General features: G+C 41.2%; 2 protein-coding genes across 10 annotated transcripts in view; one reads left to right on the top strand and one right to left on the bottom strand.

The window, feature by feature from the left end:
* Positions 1–20,380, bottom strand: part of LOC126937902 (putative COBW domain-containing protein 7) — a 952,477-nt gene that overhangs the window by 181,836 nt on the left and 750,261 nt on the right. The window lies entirely within an intron of this gene.
* DOCK8 (dedicator of cytokinesis 8) overlaps positions 1–20,380 on the top strand; it is a 240,779-nt gene that overhangs the window by 91,550 nt on the left and 128,849 nt on the right. For all 9 annotated transcript variants that reach the window (XM_050761724.1, XM_050761731.1, XM_050761732.1 and 6 more), the window contains 6 exons: positions 1,705–1,790; positions 8,343–8,409; positions 10,752–10,901; positions 15,150–15,230; positions 16,995–17,154; positions 19,382–19,518. In XM_050761724.1, coding sequence (XP_050617681.1) covers positions 1,705–1,790; positions 8,343–8,409; positions 10,752–10,901; positions 15,150–15,230; positions 16,995–17,154; positions 19,382–19,518 — 681 coding nt within the window. The remainder of the gene's footprint in view (positions 1–1,704; positions 1,791–8,342; positions 8,410–10,751; positions 10,902–15,149; positions 15,231–16,994; positions 17,155–19,381; positions 19,519–20,380) is intronic.

Raw genomic sequence — 20,380 nt, 5'->3', positions numbered from 1 at the left:
GCTCCCATTTCAGTTAGCTATAAAGCCTGAAGAAATTCATATAGCTTAGAAGAGACTTAGGAAATACATCATCCAGATGTCATATGGGGACCTTGTTTGGATCTTGATTTAACAAAATAACAGTAAAACAAATTGAGACAGGGAAATTTGAAACTGACAAAAATTATTTAGTGGCAATAAGAAATTATTTTTAATTTTTAGGCATAATAATGGGATTGCTATATGTTTTTAAAAGTCTTTATCTTTTAAAGATATGTACTGAAATATTTATATATGTATATGGTCTCTGGGAAGTTCCTTCTAAGTAATCCAGTATTGAGCTAGAAAGGTAGTAAGTGGGTAAATAGATGAAACCAGAATGCCCAGGAATTGAACTTGTCGAAGCTAGGTGATGGGTGAATGGTGGTTCATTGCATTACTCTCTCAACTTTTGTGTATGTTTAAAATTTTCCAAATGAAAATCTTTTTTAAAAGGATTTCAAAAATTAGAATCTAGACCAAAGGCAGTCCTAGAATTCCATGAGTGTCTCTACCTTCAGGTTGTTTTCCAGTTAGGGAGATCTTCCCTTTAGATATGCCTGTTCCAATGATCCTAAAAAGTCCAGATAGCCCTGGAGTAGGCATCAAAACAATTTCTCCTCTGAAATAAACTCAGCCATTCCACCCAGCAACATGGCCAACCGTAACCACAAGGAATGGGGACCACAGGGAGAAGTTGGAGTAACGATGAGCTTACCACATTGATCATTCCACCAAAGTGAGTACACATTTACCAGGAAGGTGACTTTACTGCTATTTGCAAGAATGTTAGGCTTGCCGTGGGGTATTCAGTGGAAGGCTCCCAGGAAAAGACAGTGAGATGTGACCCTTTTCTTTGGACCCTTGCAATCGGCAGAGCACTCATCAGTGTTTGGAAAGCATACTGCAAGAGTGGGAATTACTGTTTTCAAGGATTTGCATTGCTTATTTTTGCATACATGAATATAATTAACATAGAACGCTAGTTCAGATGCAGATGTTAAAGTTACAATAGGGACTTGATATTTCTCTTTAAGTCTTCAGTTTCTGTGTGGTAAAATAAACAGGTAGAGAGCTCTTAATTTGTCATTACTAAATTTCATATACCTAGCACTTTAGCAAGCTCTAACTGCATAAGCCTGTCTAGAACTTGTCAATTCAACCCCAAGTCTCTATCATCTGTTTAAGAAAACAGTGAACTGAGAAAGTGAGTCTGTATTATAGGATGGATGGTTTACAGCCTTAAGTGAACCATTCTGACTCAGATTTCAAATCTGAAACTCACATACTTACTAGTAAAGCCCTTGACAGGAGAAATATTCCAAATGTGTAACAAGAGTGGGCAAAAAACACACAAAAACATCAACAATAGGTATAAGATTTTGCAATGCCATCTGGTGGATGTTACTAAGCCATATCCATGTTCACATTTCCTTCCTTCCTGCTTCAGTCTCTTTGTCTTAAATGCTTGGGTTTCTAAAAGGAGAAACTGTTTGCTGTAAATTCTGACTTTGCGGTTGGGGGTTGGAAGACAAACTTTCTCATAAAAGGCAGAGTGTTAGGAAAAAAAAGCAAACCTAAGTTAACTTGATCCGTGGAGGGTAGCCTTCCCTTCCCTGGGTTAACTCTAATTGGAACTCCTCGTGGAATTCACTAATGATTTCCTTATGATGTGATTAATAATAGGAGGATGCTGTGGAAATACGTCCAGTACCAGAATGTCCCAAGGAACACCTGGGCAACAGAATATTGGTCAAGTTGCTGACCTTGAAGTAAGTATCAACAAACACACTACCACTACTTTGAGATGTATCTTGCCTTTTACATACAGATGTTGTCTTTATTGTCAGAGCTTAAATCAGAAAGGAGCTCCCAAAATACTTTTATTTTATTTTATTTTATTTTATTTTATTTTTTGACACGGAGTTTCGCCCTGTCGCCCAGGCTGGAGTGCAGTGGCGCCATCTCGGCTCACTGCAAGCTCCGCCTCCCAGGTTCACGCCATTCTCCTGCCTCAGCCTCCCGGGTAGCTGGGACTACAGGCGCCCGCCACCACGCCTGGCTAATTTTTTGTATTTTTGGTAGAGACAGGATTTCACCGTGTTAGCCAGGATGGTGTCGATCTCCTGACCTCGTGATCTGCCCGCATCGGCCTCCCAACGTGCTGGGATTACAGGCGTGAGCCACCGCTCCCGGCCCAAAATACTTTTAACAGTGGGCAGCTGTGGAGTAGTAGAAAGGGCACCATTTGAGTCTATTCCTGGATTTTTTTTCTACCAACCTTTTGGCAGTCATTATTCTACAATAGAGAAAGCAAACACAAATGTCTACTAAAGTTGGCATGTATGGTAATTGAGTGAAATGACCTACATTAAGAAAAATAACACTTAAATCAGTGGTGTGCTGGAGTTGACTGTACTAACTCATGAGAGCTGACAGTGCACATCTCTTCCTAACCCTGTATTCAGTGAAGTCACATTGGTAACTTTAAATTGGCCATGGTGAAAGTGTTTACAATGTAGAAATCAGCCAATGCTACACATTTGCACCACCCTCAGCACCCAGAGATTATTTGTTAAACATTTGCCAGTATGCCACTGTTGAAACATAATGATAAATGCAGCTGAAACTCAGTCTTAGTGCCAGGGAACAATAGGGAGTGGTGGGGACTGTAGTAAACCATGTTAACGGGGCACTCACTACTGGCAACAAACTCTTGCCATCCAAATAAACAGGCCCATTTTTGTCAACTGTCTTTTCTATTTTTTCAAGAGAAGCTGAAAACCCAGATTTTTCTGCATAATATGCCGACTCCCTAAAGATTTTCTCATTCCCTTTAGAAACACCATATAATTAAAACACAACTTCAGTCTGCTTTCATCTTGTAGGCCAATTATTTGCCACATCTACTTTAAAGCAGTTGCATCCAAACATTTCAACTGTATACTCTGATAGTTAAAAAAAAAAATCCTCTATAGACATGTATTAATTTTGTACTTTCATATTAACATATTATCTACATTATAAAACATATAACTGAGAAATTTTAAAGAATGAACTTGATACATCTGAATCAATTCTAGTATTTTCTTCTTGCACTGCAATAGATTGTCTTGTGTACCCCCGGAGTGCCTCCATGCCTTTCTTCCTCTCTGCAGACTGCTATTTTCAAGAATTAGTTCTTCCTCTTCAAATCCGCAGATGAAAACTTCAAAGTTGTACATATATAACTAAGCAAAACTACAGAAGCATAACCTTTATTTATATGCTATTAGACGGGTCATCCGTCTCTCAAAGTCACTTCGTGGGTCCCTCCAGCAGCTCTGGTTTGCAGTGAGAAGGCATCTGGATTCTGGATGTAAGGCTGGGTTTCAACCCTGGGAACTTCCCTGGGATCTTGAGTTCTTCCCTATAAATGAAGTTGATAGACGTTGTGGTCTCAAAGTTCCTACCTACCACAAACTTCTAAGATTGTAACACATAGCCTCTGCCAACTTCTTCTGCCTCAGAATACAAGCCAGCAAGTCTGCTCGCACAGCTATGGATGGTCTCTTGATGCTATAGTCTCCTCCCGCTGGCCAGTTCTACCAGAGGGGCTTCAGGGACTTTTGTACAGAGAAATGAGCAGCCCATAAACCAGCTGAGTATCAAGTAGTGGGCACAGAAAAGCAAGCTCTAGCCCTTGCAAACCAACCTGGAAGTGGGAGCTTCCTCGTTGTCTGGTCAGCAGGAGGACTGACTGGAAGTGGCTGTTCCCCTCTGCATTGTTTAGGAAGCCTTCGCTATTGTCTGAGGGACCCACCTGCCCCCACAGGATGCATCATCAGGCTACTTTTAGATGCAGTGACTATGTCATTTGAGATGGCAGGAATTCTCTATGGTGCTCATCACCAAGCGTTCTAGACCTCTCCAGTGAATAACAGGCAGCTGTTCTCACAGGTGGGAAAACACAGCCACTAAGAGAGATATGTGTTATTTAAAAAAATTTTTAATGGAGGCCAACTGCAGTGACTCACACCTGTAATCCCAACACTTTGGGAGGCCAAAGTGGGATGATCGCTTGAGGCCAGGAGTTTGAGACCAGCCTGGGCAATATAGCGAGACCCCCTCTCTACCAAAAATTAATAGATGTGTTAATTTTTAGTCCTAGATACATTGGGAGGCTGAGGTGGGAGGATCGCTTGAGGCCAGGAGTTCAAGGCTGCAGTGAGCTATGATCATGCCACTGTATTCCAGCCTGAGTGACAGAGTAAGACCCTATCTCTAAAATTAAAAAAAAGAGGAGTCACTTGAATATCTCTTAATGAAAATTGTCAAGTACAGTTTCTAGTGATGTCCCCACAACTGCCAAAGCAGAAATTAAGTCAAATTGACATATTTGCCAAGTGCTCTTGGCCTGCTCATGTGTTTTAAATAGTATCCATACTAACCTATAACTGCAAGAGAAGAGATGGACCAAAAAGACAGCCCTAGGAATAACTACTTAGAGTAAACTAGATGAAAGAAAGAAACAAATTCTTATAGGTAAGCCTAGAATGTGACAGTATGAATAGTAAAAATATAAGGGTAATATTAATGGCAAATGTTTTCCCATTTACATTGATATGTAAGATTCTATTCATAATACTATATGTTTTAGCAGCTGAGGAATTTGTTTAAAGTTGTGGACATCTATAACTGTCTCTGTATTGCTTTTCAGAAATATAGAAACCCTCAAAGATACAGAAAGAATTGGCTCCTGCCAATTCTTCAAGTGTTTGTAACAGAAAAAAAAAAAAAAAAAGAATGAAAATAAAGTATTCTTCTGTTTTGTATTTTAAGTGGAGAAATACTTTAAGATTTAACACCATCTTATGAAAAGTAATCTCAGCTCTTAGGAGTCTTCTTGATGGTGAAACTTTAACGTGCAGAAAATTTACCCAGGGAGTTTATTTTAAATGTGGATTTTGGAGGACCTCCCATAGCAGTCTCCTTCAAGAGATTCTGGTTGAGTAGGTCTCAGGTGGGGTCAAGAAACTTGCATGCTGGCAAACTTCTTTTGCTTCAAAATTCTAGTTTCTGGGGACTACACTTGAAGAACAGACACTCACAGAAAAAGCCCAGGTTCTGTGATCAGAGATGGCTGGGCACAAAACCTGACTGTGCCAATTCCTAACTTTGAGGACTTTGGCAAGTTCCTTAATCCCTGGGAAACTTGGTGTCGTGGTGTATTAAATGCAGATAATATCTGCATTACACTGTAGTTGGGTAAAGAGGCTGATGTGTGGAAAGCACTTATTACAGCACAATTTTAAGTCTTTAATAAATGTTAATTCTCTTTTTCTTTCTCTGAACCACAGAGGACTTATCACTCAGTACCAACCTAAGTATATCACAGCAATATTCAGGTCCTTTGTGTAGTAGGGAGTACACAATTAACTATAAGTTGACCATGCCAGGCAGCAGCTGGTGAGCCTAGGCACAGGAAAGCCCCCAGTTGGCCTGGTACAGTGGCTCACACCTTTAATCCCAGTACTTTGGGAGGCTGAGGCAGGTGAGTCACTTGAGGTCAGGAGTTCGAGACCAGCCTGGACAACATGTGAGACCCCATCTCTACTAAAAATACAAAAATTAGCCGGGCGTGGTGGCGCATGCCTGTCGTCCCAGCTACTGGGGAGGCTGAGGCAGGAGAATTGCTTGAACCCGGGAGGTGGAGGTTGCAGTGAGCCGAGATCATGCCATTGCTCTCTACCCTGGGCGACAAGAGCAAAACTCTGTCTCAAAAAAAAAAAAAAAAAAAAAAAAGAAAGCCCCCAATTAATGTGCAATTACCTAATAATAGAATAATCATAGAAGTCCTCAACACTGGGCTTTTGGGTGGTAAAATGTACATATCGTAAAATCTAACGCCTTTTTTTTTTTTTTTTTTTAAATTTGAGATGGAGTCTCACTCTATTGCCCAGGCTGGAGTGCAATGGCACAATCTCGGCTCACTGCAACCTCTGCCTCCCAGGTTCAAGTGAGTCTGCTGCCTCAGCCTCCTGAGTAGCTGGGATTACAGGCACTTGCCACCTTGCTTGGCTAATTTTTGTATGTTAGTAGAGACGGGGTTTCACCATGTTGGCCAGGCTGGTCTTGAACTCCTGACCTCATGATCTGCCTGCCTTGGCCTCCCAAAGTGCTGGGATTACAGGTGTGAGCCACCACACCCGGCCAAAATCTACCATCTTAACCATTTTTAAGGTACAGTTCAGTGGTGAGTACATTCACATTGTTCTGCAAACATCACCGCCATCCATCTCCAGGAATTTTTCTCTTCCCAAACTGAAACTGTACCCATTAAACAATAACTCCTTATCTTCCCTACTCCCCAGCCCCTGGCAACTGCCATTCTACTTTCCGCCTCTATGAGTTTTACTACTCTTGGTGCCTCATATAAGGGGAATCATAAAGTAACTGTTTTTTTGTGACTGGCTTCTTTTACTTATCATAATGTCCTCACATTCATCTATATTGTAGCATGTATCAGTAGCTCCTTCTTTTCTATGGCTAAATAATATTCCATTGTATGTGTGTAGCACATTTTGTTTTGGCCTCATATATGCATCTGTTCATGGACACATGGGTTTCTTCTACCTTTTGGCTATTGTGAAAAGCACTGTTACTCTGCATTGTTGTTAAGATACATTCACACACATCATCATACAGGATCCTCACAGCAGCCTGGAAAATGGAAAGGCAAGCATCCTTTCCTTATTTTGCAGAAAAATAAATGGAATTTGGAAAGGTAAGTAACCTGATTAGGATCGCAGAATTAGCAGGTGGTAGAAGAGTAACAGAGTCCAGGTCTCTGCCTGGGTGCCCTGTGAGTCTGCCATGATTCCAAATTGCCTCATTTCCAAAGGTGCCATTTGAGCAAATAACCCTTTCGTCTGTGCTCATACTCTGTCCAAATGTTATTCTAAAAAGTCCTTATTTGAGACAAAGCTATCCATTGGTGAAGACATTCTCTCGCATGTACCTGGAGACAAAACATGGCTTTTTGACATGACGTCTGAGGTCATGGTGGACTGGGGCTCTCTGCAGGTAACATCCAAGGCTATGGGACGTGAAGCTGAGAAACTTGGAAGACATTCGTCAGTGTTCCGTGTGCACCTGTGATGTCCACCAGGATACTAAAGGCGGATAATGCACCAGGATTGTGCTTTGGGATTCACCATTTCAAGGGGAATTGGCAATTAGGGCCAATATGAGGCTCCTCTTTCTAGTTCTCCTGGGGTCCAGGCACCTCAATGTTTATCCGCTGTGCTCAATCTCCTCCCTGACCTCAACTCAGCAACTCCCCAGTAATGGAGGTAGGAAGGGCCAGACATTCATCCCCATCGAAACCCAGCCTTCTTCTGACTGTCCCACTACAACTCTGAGGAAAAGCGATTGAACTTTTCTTTTGCTGCTATCTGAAATCCCCATTCCTTAGAATTGAATAAAATATCCTTTAATTTCTTTTTATTTCAGTGGCTTTAGGGTACAAGTGATTTTTGGTTACACGGATGAATTGTATAGTGGTGAAGTTTGAGATTTTAGTGCACCCATCACCCAAGTAGTGTACATTGTGCCCAGTATGTAGTTTTTTTTTATCTCTCATCCCCCTCTACTATCCACCTTCTGAGTCTCCAAGGTCCATTATACCACTCTGTTTGCCTTGGCGTACTCGTAGCTTAGCTCCCACTAACACACGGCATTTGGTTTTCCCTTCCTGAGTTACTTCACTTAGAATAATGGCCTCCAGCTCCATCCAAGTTCCTGCAAAAGACATTATTTCATTCCTTTCTATGACTGAGTAGTATTCCACAGTGTATATATGCCACATTTTCTTTATCCACTCATTAGTTGATGGGCAATTAGGTTGGTTCCATATCTTTACACTTGTGAAACAGATACTATCCTAGCAATAAAATGTGAAATGTGAACAAGTCCATTACCTCAGACAGAAAGTCTACCCTCTGAAAACACAGTAGTTACAACGATAAGAAGATGAATCAGACTAAGGGTCCATTCAGCCCACTCTCTCTTGCAGCGCTGCCAATAAGCAATTTTGGGAGACATCCCAAAAATATCTACCATGCTTTTGTAATGTCCACCATGATCTCAAATGATTAGGAATTTTTCACAAACCTCCCATATTTTCCATTAATATCCCAGTGTGATTCTGATATAATTGGAGTTTTCCAAATAGTTCTGGAAACTGCTCACATTTTAACCAGTTTATATAGCCAAGCATTTGTCAGAAAATTCAAAATTATGTAAGTTAAAGCCACATAGATTTTCTTCTCTTTCTATGATAGGTTTGAGATTGAAATTGAGCCTCTGTTTGCCAGCATTGCCCTCTACGATGTTAAAGAAAGGAAAAAGGTAAGAAAGCAAAGAAAAATCCATCCCTAAGGCACATATAATGTTTATGATTCTTTGGGTGTATGTTCTTAAATCTTCTTTGCCGCAAGAAGCTATCAGATTTGAAAGCAAATGATCTTTGATGGGTCCAGTTCTGTTGCCTTTGCAATTTTTCAAGCAGTGGTCTGAGAACATAATTTATGATCTTTGAAGAATTTTTGAGGGAAAGGCTACTGGAGGTGCTGGCCTGGTTGGAATAGAGAAAGAATGAAATAGTCAGTACATGGGGTTATGTATAGAACAAACCCATTTAAATACATTTTTAACGAGCTTGGATGTGCATGTAAAGCTTCCTCAGTTTGAGAGTTCTTTGCACTGTGAAATTGGCTCATCATGGCTGAAGGGCATCTTACATGGTAGAGGTCTCAATTTGTCACAGAGTTCAGACCTCACCAACAGTAGTATGCTTTTAATGAAAACAGTGACCAAGACCTCTCATGTGTTTTTAATGTTTAGTCATTTTGTGACTCCTGGAAGAGGACAGCAATAGCAAATCCAGAGTAGGATGGGCACTTCTGCCCTTCTTTACCCATAATCATTCTGTATTTAAGGAAACAGCTATCTCCTGCATAAATACTAATAATAACTGAGATTTGTGTTAGTTAGGATAGGTTAACTGCTAAAACAAGCAGAACCCCAAACTCAGTGGTTTAAAGCAGTAGTTCTCAAACTTGAGCATGCATCAGAATCCTCTGGAAGACTTGTTAAAACAGATTGCTGGGCCCCACCCACAGAGTTTCTGATTCAGTAAGTCCAGGTTGGACCTGAGAATCTGCATTTCTTACAGTCCCCTGGTGATGCTGAAGCTACTGGTCAGGGGACCTCATTTTGAAAACCACTGGCTTATAAGCAAGAAGTTGCTGTCTTTGTTTCTTTAACCTTCCAGGGCAGGAGGAGGGAGCCCTTTGTTCCATGCAGCCATTCATAAATGCAGGCTGGCAGTGGCTCCTCCATCTTCAGTATGTGCCCTCCCCAAATCACTCTTGTCACTGCCATTGCTGCCCCTGAAGAAGAGAAAAGAAGGATGGAGGAGGCCTGGAAATTTGACACATTGCTTCTGCTTACAATTCATTGAAGAGAATTCAGTCACATGATCACCCCTCATTGCAAAGGAGGCTGGTAAATGTAGTCTCTGCCTGGGCAGCCGCTCTCCATTAAAACTCTCTTGGTGATGAAGGGGAGAACCCAACCATATAATGACTTTTAAGTAAAATGACATTAAGAGAGCTAGGAGCACTGCTCACATCATGTTCTTGCTCAGAATCTTCACTAAGATTCACTACCTACAACATTAAGAACAAACTCTTCAGCTTCCATGCCAGGCTTTCTTCATCATGGCGTTCCTCTACCTTCTCTCTGACCACAGTCTATGCAGAGTCAAGCTGGACCACTGTCTGTTAACTAAGCTTCCCCCAAGCATTCAAGCCTCTGAGATATTCATCCGTGCTGTACTCTCTCCCTGGTGCATCATCACCCCCCACCACTGCCTATCAGAATCTTCTAAAGCCCATCCATCTCCAGTGCTGCTTCCCTGAAAAGTTGTCCTTGTCACCCAACTGCAAATGTCCTGTCTCTCTCTGGAACTTCCACAATGCTTCTTTGTGTGCATGTGGTGACTTGTAGTTTGCTTTTACTGTAGTTAGTTATATGTTTGCATTTTCTCTCACTTTTTTTTTTTTTTTTTTTGAGTCAGGGTCTCACTCTGTTGCCCAGGCTGGCATGTAGTGGGGCCATCTCGGCTTACTGCAACCTCTGCCTCCCAGGTTCAAGCGACCCTCCCACCTCAGCCTCTGAAGTAGCTGGGACCACAGGCATGTGCCACCATGCTGGCTAGTTTTTGTATTTTTTATAGAGGCAGGATTTCACCATGTTGTTCAGGCCAGTCTTGAATTCATGAGCTCAAGCAATACGCCTGCCTTGGTTTCCCAAAGTGCTGGGATTACAGGTGTGAACCACCACACCTGGTCCTTCCTTCATTCTTAATTGTGAACTAATTGAGGGCAGAGGTCCTACTCTTCTGTAGTGAAGTTAACTAGCACATCAGTGATACTCACGAAATACTGGTGGGTTAATAAACATTTAAATGTTTCAAGGAACATCTCTCAAATGGCTCCAAAATACCTAGATATTGTGACAAAACATTCATCAGATTTATCCAGCAGCCACTTTCCTAAACCACGTCTATGATTATTACACTTACTCCTTCAGCAAAATTTCTCTGTGGTGTTTTTGCTCCTTTTAATGTGTTTAAACCATGAATACAACACATCTAATTTGTATTTCACTTTGCTGCTCATTTACAGATCTCAGAAAATTTTCACTGTGACCTGAACTCTGACCAGTTTAAAGGATTTCTGCGAGCTCACACACCTTCGGTGGCCGCATCAAGTCAGGCGAGATCTGCAGTCTTCTCCGTCACCTACCCGTCCTCAGACATCTACCTGGTAGTCAAGGTAGTTCAGCACCATCTGATTTGCCCAATCTGATGTTTTCATTGCTGCGTTGTTCCCAGCACATGTTTGGGGTGCACGAAACCTCAGAATGTGTCCACATATCCTCTGAGATTCGCTTTGTTTCCTTCTCAATTTACCCCTTTTCCCTTCCAAGTCAACTGTTTCAGATACTGGAAAGACTAGGTTTTGGAGTCATACTGACCTAGGTTTGAGTCCTGGCTTTACAACCTAGTAATTAAATGGCATTGGCAATTTCCTGGTCTTTCAGAGACAGATCTGAGTTTCCTCACCTGTGAAGTGACCTCAGTGGATAGTCATGACTACAGAATAAAGCTTGGCACATCTTGGGCACCCTTCTCCTAACTAAGGAGAGTTCCCTCGGTGACCTGGTGCAGAGAAGCTGCTGTGGAGAAAGGAACAAAATCTCTGGGCTAGAGTTTCCTAACGATGTTCATGTTGCGCTGGAGATGCATAGTTAAGTGTTCCCAAGTCTAGGCTCTTACAATTTGAAGTGTGGGCTGTGGTTTTCAAGCTTCACCCTCCCTTTTTTTTTTTTTTTTTTTCTTCTTCTTACCATGTCACAGACTGTCTCTAATGAGAGTTGAAATCTACGGGGCAATTATAAGTAGAAGAGCCTTTCATTCTAGACTATACTGTTTGCTGTTATAAGAAAACGAGATCCTTTCTTGTACACCAAAATGACTGATTAGAAGTTAAAAAGCATCAGGTATTTTACCTATCTTAGGCCAGATAATTGGTCTTATTGACTCTTTTTTTTTTTTTTTTTTTTTTTTTTTTTTTTGTGAGCGGAGTTTCACTCTTGTCACCCAGGCTGGAGTGCAGTACCACCACGTCGGCTCACTGCAACCTCCACCTTCCGGGTTCAAACGATTTTCCTGCCTCAGCCTCCCGAGTAGCTGGGATTACAGGCGCCCACCACCCCATACCAGGCTAACTTGTATTTTTAGTAGAGACGGGGTTTCACCATGTTGGCCAGGCTGATCTCGAACTCTTGACCTCAGGTGATTCACCCGCATTTGGCCTCCCAAAGTGTTGGGATTACAGTTGTGAGCCACTGCACCTGGCTGTAAAAACATTGTAAAAACAAAACAACAAATTCAACAAATTCAGGTGTCTGATTTCATGTGCACCCAGCCTCCTAGGTTTGGAACATTGTCTCGTTAGTACAGTGTTTTATGTCTGTAGTCTGAGTGATCGCCCCATGATCTCATGGATTCCAAATAATTCAGGTAGCTTGGAGGTCACTTAACAGATGGCAAATGTCTTTTCATTCTAGCTTCTTTAACACCATATAACAAAGATTATGAGAGGTTACTGTAGCTTGAGGGAACTTATTTAAGCTTTTAGAAAGTATAGTTAAAATTATATTGCTGAAAAGACAGTTCTATTGTTGTCAAACTTTAATGTGTCTCTTTTTCATTGCAATATTACTTAGACATACAGGAAAATTAAAGCCCACTGTGGTAGCCCTGTAGGTAAGTTTACAATTCTCTGTCAGCCTAGGAAACGGAAGAAGCCAACACTAGTTCTGTAGAGCCAAATTTTATCTCAAACCCTACTTCCCAGTGGATAACTTTCTCTTGATTAATCCATCATATTCTGCCAAGTAACAGTGGTTACCCATGGGTTACTATCACTTACTACATATGTTCCAAAATTTTCAAACGTATAAATGTGTTCATTTGGCATAACAAACATACTAAAGTGTTTGGATAGATTGAAGAAACTGAAATCTACTCAACAAGACAGCCCCTGGATGGCTTTCTCTTTGCTTTTCTTTATCGTAATGCCATCATTGTTGCTTCTTTCCCTTTAAATATATAGTAAATGGTGTTAAACTATTTAGCACATTCAGGCGGACATTATTTGATAAGAGGGGCTTCTTTCTTTTTTTGTTTATATTCCCAGGCTGAACATTAGGGTCTTTGCTGTATTTTAGGCAGCGTCATCTCGTTCAGGCGTTGCGTATAATATGACTTTAAGGGATTATTTCTGCTTAAAGGTTTAATTCAAGATTTTGTGAAATTTTTTTTTTAAAAAGGGTTTGTTTTACAATCAAGGAAAGAAGAGTGAAAATGGGAGTGAATTGGAAACTCTTCAAAAGTTGTTTAAAAATAGGTATGCCGTGGCCAATTTAAATATTTAATAAGTTGCCATGTGCCTGTCCTTATGTGAGAGCCACATAGTTGGAGAAAACACAAAGCAGAGAGCCTAGCACCTTAGAAGTCTTTCAAATAGTAAATTTCCCATCTCAAAGAGTTTACAATCCAGTTAAAAAACAACTTGGCATTCAAAGAAATGGTTTCAAATTCCTATTTTGCTACATTTGCTGTAGCAAACTCAGCAAGTCTGGTCTCTCAGTCTAGTTGGACAGTGATCCCTGTGCCTGAGTGGTTTTGAAGAAAATTGAAATAATGTATGTAAAAACACCTACCCTGTTCCTGACATACCATAATTAGGTAAACAATAAATGGCTATTAAATATGAAAAAAAAATAGGTATGCCAAGTGTTAATGCTACCCCTTCTGAATAGAGCAGAAAGTAGTCTCTTCCCTTAAGAAAAGTTTTAGGTTAATCTGATAGGCTTCTTTGTCCTACTTTCCATGGTTATGAGGAGTCATGCATTTCATTACACACCTTTGCATAAATCATGAAGGACCAAACAATAGGTTCTCATGTCAGCCTGCAGCTCCTTCTCATGATGTACCTGGAGTTCTCCTGACCCACTGCATCCAGGGCAGTAGTATCTGCTGGTCTGGTCAAATCTGACTTCTCCTGCTTCCTGTATCTTCCATGATACACACTACTAGTGCATGAAGCTGTGGCCTTCCCCTTCCTTGCTTCAGGGTCCTAATTAAGAAGTTCTTAATCTCTGTTCAGAATTTATTCTAAAGACCACATTTTTAATCCATTCAATTCATGGAAAAATTAGCTTCCTTCCAATTTGTTCTACAAGCTCCTGACTATGAGCTTTAGGAGAACAGGGGCAGTGTTTATCGCCACCTTATCTCCCCAGCTGCTACCATATAGAAGGTACTCAATAATGAGTAAATGATTACTGATTACCAGGAATACTGGTCAGTTTCTAGCTCAAGTGTTATGTGCCTATGTTTTCAGTGTGGTGCATCTCTCAGTGGGATTCGCCTTCTCTTCATGCTGTGGCAATGGGAGGGGGTTTTGAACTTCTTTTATGAGAAGAGAGACTTCCTGCTTGGAGTCCTCCCTGAAGCAGATATTCATTGAGTAGCCTCATGCTGCTTCCTTTGAAACCCCATAAATACCCCTTTATCATGGGGATTGTTAAATACTTTGTGCCTAACTCACAGCACCTATTAAGTATGTGTCCCTTTTGGACTATGTTGACCCAAATTCCTTCTTCAAGGATCATCTCAACTGTTAGGACTAAATCCACTGGTTTTACTCTTCAACATCTAAGTTAAATTTTCTTTGAGCAGAGAGTTAGGATATTTCAAATTTCTCCTTGTCTTTCTTTTAAATATGGTGCCCAAATTTATGACAGCTGGCCAGCCAGTCACTTTACCTGAAGCAAGACAGAAGACACTTCATTCATTCTTATTACCAGCATTCATTCCTATTACCAACCAGTTAGCAAACCGAGAAGCTGCACATCCCAATGCTTTTGAGTTTCTTTCCAAGTCTGTTAAATCCAGAGAATTAGCCCTAATAGGAATTACAAAAGCGACAGTTACAGATAATTTATTCAGTTCAGGCATTCATTTCGTGGAAGGTTTTAGTCCAAAATCCCTCTTTCACAGAGACCATATCTCTTTTTTACATTGTAAGCAATAATAAAGAAAATGAGCTTTCCACTTCTTACATATGTCTCCTGGGTTTTGTTTTATAAAATAACTTTTATTGCCTTTTTTATTATATACATACTGCATGTTTATTGTTTAAAATAGAAAATACACATAAGCAATGGGAAGAAAATAAAAATCACACATAATCCCACCATACAAAGATAACTACTATTAACACTTGCTGCATTTGCTGTGTATCTACTGTCACCCTTTTAATATGCCTTTATAATTTTTAAATAAAATCGTATGCTATTCTTTATATAAACTTTTTAATCAAAAAACATGTATCACAGATATCTTCCTATGTCATCAAATATTGTCATAAAATGTAATTTTGATGGTTGCATAGATTCCTTTATATGGATGTAATTTATGTGCCTTATTTTAATATTATTTTTCTTGGTAGATTGAAAAAGTCCTGCAGCAGGGAGAGATTGGAGACTGTGCAGAGCCCTACCTGGTTATCAAAGAAAGTGATGGTGGAAAGGTATGGTCACTTGAGTATTGTTAAATGGAGACATCTTAGAAGAAGCTGATATTTTCAGAAGTGTTACACAAAATAGTTAATGGGCTTTAGTCCCTAATGTGTCCCTATATAAGACACTATTACAATGTAATTCAATAAAAGAGGAAAAGGAAACTGGTCACTGACTTTTTTTTTTTTTTTTTTTTTTTTTTTTTTTTTTTTTGAGGCAGTGTCTTCCTTTATCTCTCAGGCTGGAGTGCTATAGTGCAATCACGGCTCCCTACAACCTTGAACTCCTGGGGTCCAGTGATCCTCCCCCTTCAGCCTCTTGAGCAACTGGTACTACAGGCACATGCCACCATGCTTGGCTAGTTTTTATTTTTTGTAGATATGGGGTCTCACTGTGTGGCCCAGGCTGGTCTCATACTTCTGGCCTCAAGTGATTGTCCTGCCTCAGCCTCCCAAAGTGTTGGTATTACAGGTGTGAGTCACCATGCCCAGCCTGATGATGATTTTTTTAGAGAAATAAATCCTTGAATTTTCTAATGTTGACATACATCAAGGTCTGATCATATAATTTGTTTGGGGTAAGGCCACCCCCTGTTGTCTTCATTCTGAGGCTCTGACTCGGCTGGTTGGGAGGCCCACGGAGACCCCAAAACTAAACAGTGCCAGAGCTCTCCTGGCCTTCCTCCACAGCACGGGCCACTGCCCTTTCAGGTATGCAAATAACTGGGAATTGGCTGTCACTACCATGCGTTATATATTCATTAGCACAGCATAGGTGTTGAGCCTATGAAAAGGATATCTTTTCTTAGCAGCAATTGCAAAGATTCCCAGTGTGATTTTTAAAACATGGCCTTGGCTGGGCATGGTGGCTCACACCTGTAATCCTAGCACTTTGGGAGGCCAAGGCACACAGATCATGAGGTCAGAAGATTGAGACCATCCTGGCTAACATGGTGAAACCCCGTCTCTATTAAAACTACAAAAAATTAGCCGGGCATGGTGGCACACGCCTGTATTCCCAGCTACTCAGGAGGCTGAGGCAGGATAATCCCTTGAACCCGGGAGGCAGAGGTTGCAGTGAGCCGAGATGGTGCCACTGCACTCCAGCCTGGGCAGCAGAGTAAGGCTCCGTCTCAAAAAAAAAAAAAAAAAAAAAAAAAAAATGGCCTTTCTAGAATAAGACTTACCTTATTAGTATTGTACTCCACAGACTCATAAATGTCAGGTAAGATATATTGAGCTCAAGGCATTTTTTTAAAATCTATCTTTTATTCTGAACTCAGAAAGAACACCTTGGAAGTGTTGTAAACTTCCTAAGGAGTTGTTAGGAGACTGTTTAGAACTTTTTGGAGTTTTCCAAGGCAACTTTTGGAGAAACAGGTTCACTTGGGAGCTTGGTAGATGATAAACTAAACTTGATTTCAAGATTGTCTTATGCAAATCCAAGTCACATAGCCAGCCACCAAAAGAATTGATAATCTGGTGTAGTGAGTCCCTTTTTGTTTTTGTTAGCTAAAAGTGTATTTTACTAATTAAATGTAGCCTTTTTGTCAACTCCTCGTTTTTCAATCTTTATTTCCTTATCAGCTAGACTTCTGGCCCGAGTGCGTCATTTTTCTGCCTATTCACTGTTTTTATTTTTTAGTGGGAAGATATGTATTTACTCTTTTTAATCAGTAGGGTTTGGATTTTAGAGATGGCTGTCATATTCAGGTCGGAGGCAGTTGACTTGGTGCTGATGCTTGTTTCAGCTTGTTTCTTTCCATTTGCCTCCAGAGTAAAGAAAAGATTGAAAAACTAAAACTCCAAGCTGAATCCTTCTGCCAGCGTTTGGGGAAATACCGGATGCCCTTTGCCTGGGCACCCATAAGCTTATCGAGCTTCTTCAATGTCTCCACCCTTGAGAGGGAGGTAACTGATGTGGACTCTGTGGTTGGTAAGATTTTCACCTGCAGTGGGAAAGGGAGGGCTCCCCAGTGTGCGACTGCTCAGGTCCACAGCTTACTAGTTGGGGGCTGGGGGCACAGTGAGGTGTGGGGAATGGAGAGGAAGAAGGAGATAAACAGAATGAAACACTATTATGACTGGATTACATATATTTGGACAGTGATCTCCAAAAGAAATCATCATGAACATTGGTAAAGATTAAGTATACTCTTATAGTAAGATTTTCTAGATAGTATGACACTTAAATAAGTTAATTTTTGGTAGCCACCCCCTCTCTAAAGTAAAACTTTAACAAGAAAATGTAGTAACCATCTGTAGTGTGTTAAGCAGAGACACCGTGGTCGATTCCTAAACCTAAAATAAAAAAGCCTCTGTTACAAAGCCTTCAAAAAGCAAAACTCGACAGGGCGTGGTGGCTCACGCCTGTAATCTCAGCACTTTGGGAGGCCGAGGTGGGTGGATCACTTGAAGCCAGGAGTTCGAGACCAGCCTGGCCAACATGGTGAAACTCTGTCTCTACTAAAAATAAGAAAAGTTTGCTGGGTATGGTGGTGCACACCTGTAATCCCAGCTACTTGGGAGGCAGAGGCAGGAGAATCGCTTGAACCAGGGAGGTGAGGTTGCAGTGAGCCAAGATCAGGCCTCTGCACTCCAGCCTGGGTGACAGAGCATGCCTCTGTCTCAAAAAAAAAAAAAAAAAAAAGAAGAAGAAGAAAAGAAAAAAGAAAAAAACTCAAGTTTCCCAGCAAAATTTCTAATTCTTTAAAGTTTACTTTGCCAAGTGCAATGAAAAAATGGGCATCCAAAGAATATCTATTTACTGTTAGTTTATTTAGCATATTTCTTTTTCATCATCTCACCCTTGATCTGAATCATTCATTCCTACACTGCTTGGGTGTGGAAATTTTCGAAAGGGTTGCAAGTTTTCAAGTGGACCTGCCCACATCACCTGTGGTGGGATTTCTGTTTCCCTAAATGCTTTTGTATCCACCAAATATATAAGTCTGTGTTCACATTTTTTCATGCATTCCTTAAGCTAAGACTTAAGCCACTTCTGAAATGCTACCTTGAGCAGGGAAGTGGAGGAAAGGACATTTTGTGATTGCTGCTGCTATTTTGGAGTTACTGGTACATAATCACCAGTCAGAACTCCTGGGTTATTTCTGGTTCGTCAATAACAAACCTCACTGTTACTACATCCTGGTCTTCCTGCCACAGCTTTCTTTAATGTCATCTATGTAGACCCAAGTAACTTACTGATAAGAGTTATGTATACAGCTTAGAGGGCACCACAAGCTACGTAATTCAGGTATAGGGCATGCTGAGGCCTCAGTCCTCTCTAGGTCAAGGATAACCTTACAACAGAGACTGATTCTTAAGGAGCAACCAGAAGATGCAAAGATGTCGTCTATTATATTGAGGCAGAATGGCAAGTTTAAGTGGGTAGAGGCAGCAAGAAATTCTAATTCAGCGTCATGGTAAGAATTAAGGATAAGAAGATATTCAAAGACAGGAGTTGGAACTATTCTAGTTCTAAGCGATTTGATTATTTACAACAGAACCCATGAGTTTTTGCAATATAAAAGCAACAAGATCTCCACCCAGATCTCAAAAAGGGATAAGAAACAACTGGGTAAACTATCAGGCTCCCAGCCCAAGTCTGAGTGTGATTTGGGGTTCTAATTCCCATTGGGCAGATCACCCAAGGCAGAAACTCAGTCTTGCTGCCTGGTCCACATAATGAGAGCAGAGGAACGCTGAGATTCAGAATGTCCACAGGCTGACCCCTGCATGTTTGGGTCACAATCCCAAATGCCTTTGGGGGCATTTGAGTACATGCCTCTCCCAGTGGAATGCAAATATAGAAATAAAAGAAAAGCAAACAGTGGGCTGACTAAATAAAGCTTATCAGGAGACCCTGTTCTGGCTACAGCTCTGGACTCTTGCCGGGTGGCATCTGGTCTACCCTAATTTCCATGTGGGAGGGGCCCATGGCTGCTCCTGGCCTCTCTCCTTTGGTCGGAGGAGGATTAAGAACATCAACAGGAGGACTAAGAAAGGTAGGGGCCAATGGAAGGACATTTTCATTCAAAACAAGGATGGCCATATTCAGTGTTCCTGATCGGTGACTTTAAACATATATACTGTAGAGTTAATAACTGCTGTGTATTTGAACAGAAAGGCATCCTTTGGAATGACAATTGTTTTTCTTAAAGGAAGAAGCTCAGTAGGTGAACGGAGGACATTGGCCCAATCTAGAAGGCTTTCTGAAAGAGCCCTCTCCTTGGAGGAAAATGGGGTTGGATCCAACTTCAAAACCTCCACCCTGAGCGTTAGCAGCTTTTTCAAGCAGGTATCGCTTTACATTACAGTGTGTCTGAGTTTTTCCCCATACTGGCATGGGCACTGGAACCCACAGGAGGAGGACATGTAGTGATTAAGAGAGCAAATTAGTTAACCTCACTGTCTTAGTTCATTTTCTGCTGCTTATAATAGAGTATCTGAAACTGGGTAATTTTAAAAGAAAAGGAATTTGTTTTTTACAGTTATGAAGGCTGAAAAAATCCGAAGTTGAGGGCCCACACTTGGTGAGGGCTTTCTTGCTGGCGAGGCCTCTCTGCAGAGTCCTGAGGTGGAGCATGGCGAGCGGCTGAGCATGCTAGCTCAGGTCTCTCTTCCTCTTGTAAAGCCACCAGTTCCCCTCCCATGACACAGATTAATCCATTAATCTGTGAATGGATTAATCCATCATGAGGGCAGCGTCCTCATGATTCAATCACGTCTTAAAGGCCCCACTTCCCAGCACTGCCACCACGGGGACCAAGCTTCACCATGAGTTTTGAAGGGGACATTCAAACCACAGCATTCACGAAGCCTCAATTTCATTAGCCAGAAAACGGGAGCAATAGTACTTAACTTCATGTGGCTTGTAGGAAGGTCAGGTGACATGAGACCTGTCAAGCTCTTTTTAGAGTGCCTGGAATACAGTAAGTGCTCAATGAATGTCAGCTATTTTAACTGAGAGAAGGATTAGGTTTTGTTCCTCGTGATACAAACTATCATCCTATTTGAACTATCTTGGCCAATCCATTCATTAAGCTATGACAACAGTCTGGCTGGGACATCGCCTTCCCGGTGGATCTCAGGGTTTCTTGGCCTGGCTATTCATGTGCAAGCTGCCACTTTCACTACTGCTTGCTGTGCACGTTTGCAGG

This window comes from Macaca thibetana, chromosome 15 (assembly GCF_024542745.1).
Source record: "Macaca thibetana thibetana isolate TM-01 chromosome 15, ASM2454274v1, whole genome shotgun sequence".
Classification (NCBI taxonomy): domain Eukaryota; kingdom Metazoa; phylum Chordata; class Mammalia; order Primates; family Cercopithecidae; genus Macaca; species Macaca thibetana.
This window is presented reverse-complemented; position numbering and strand designations above follow the sequence as displayed.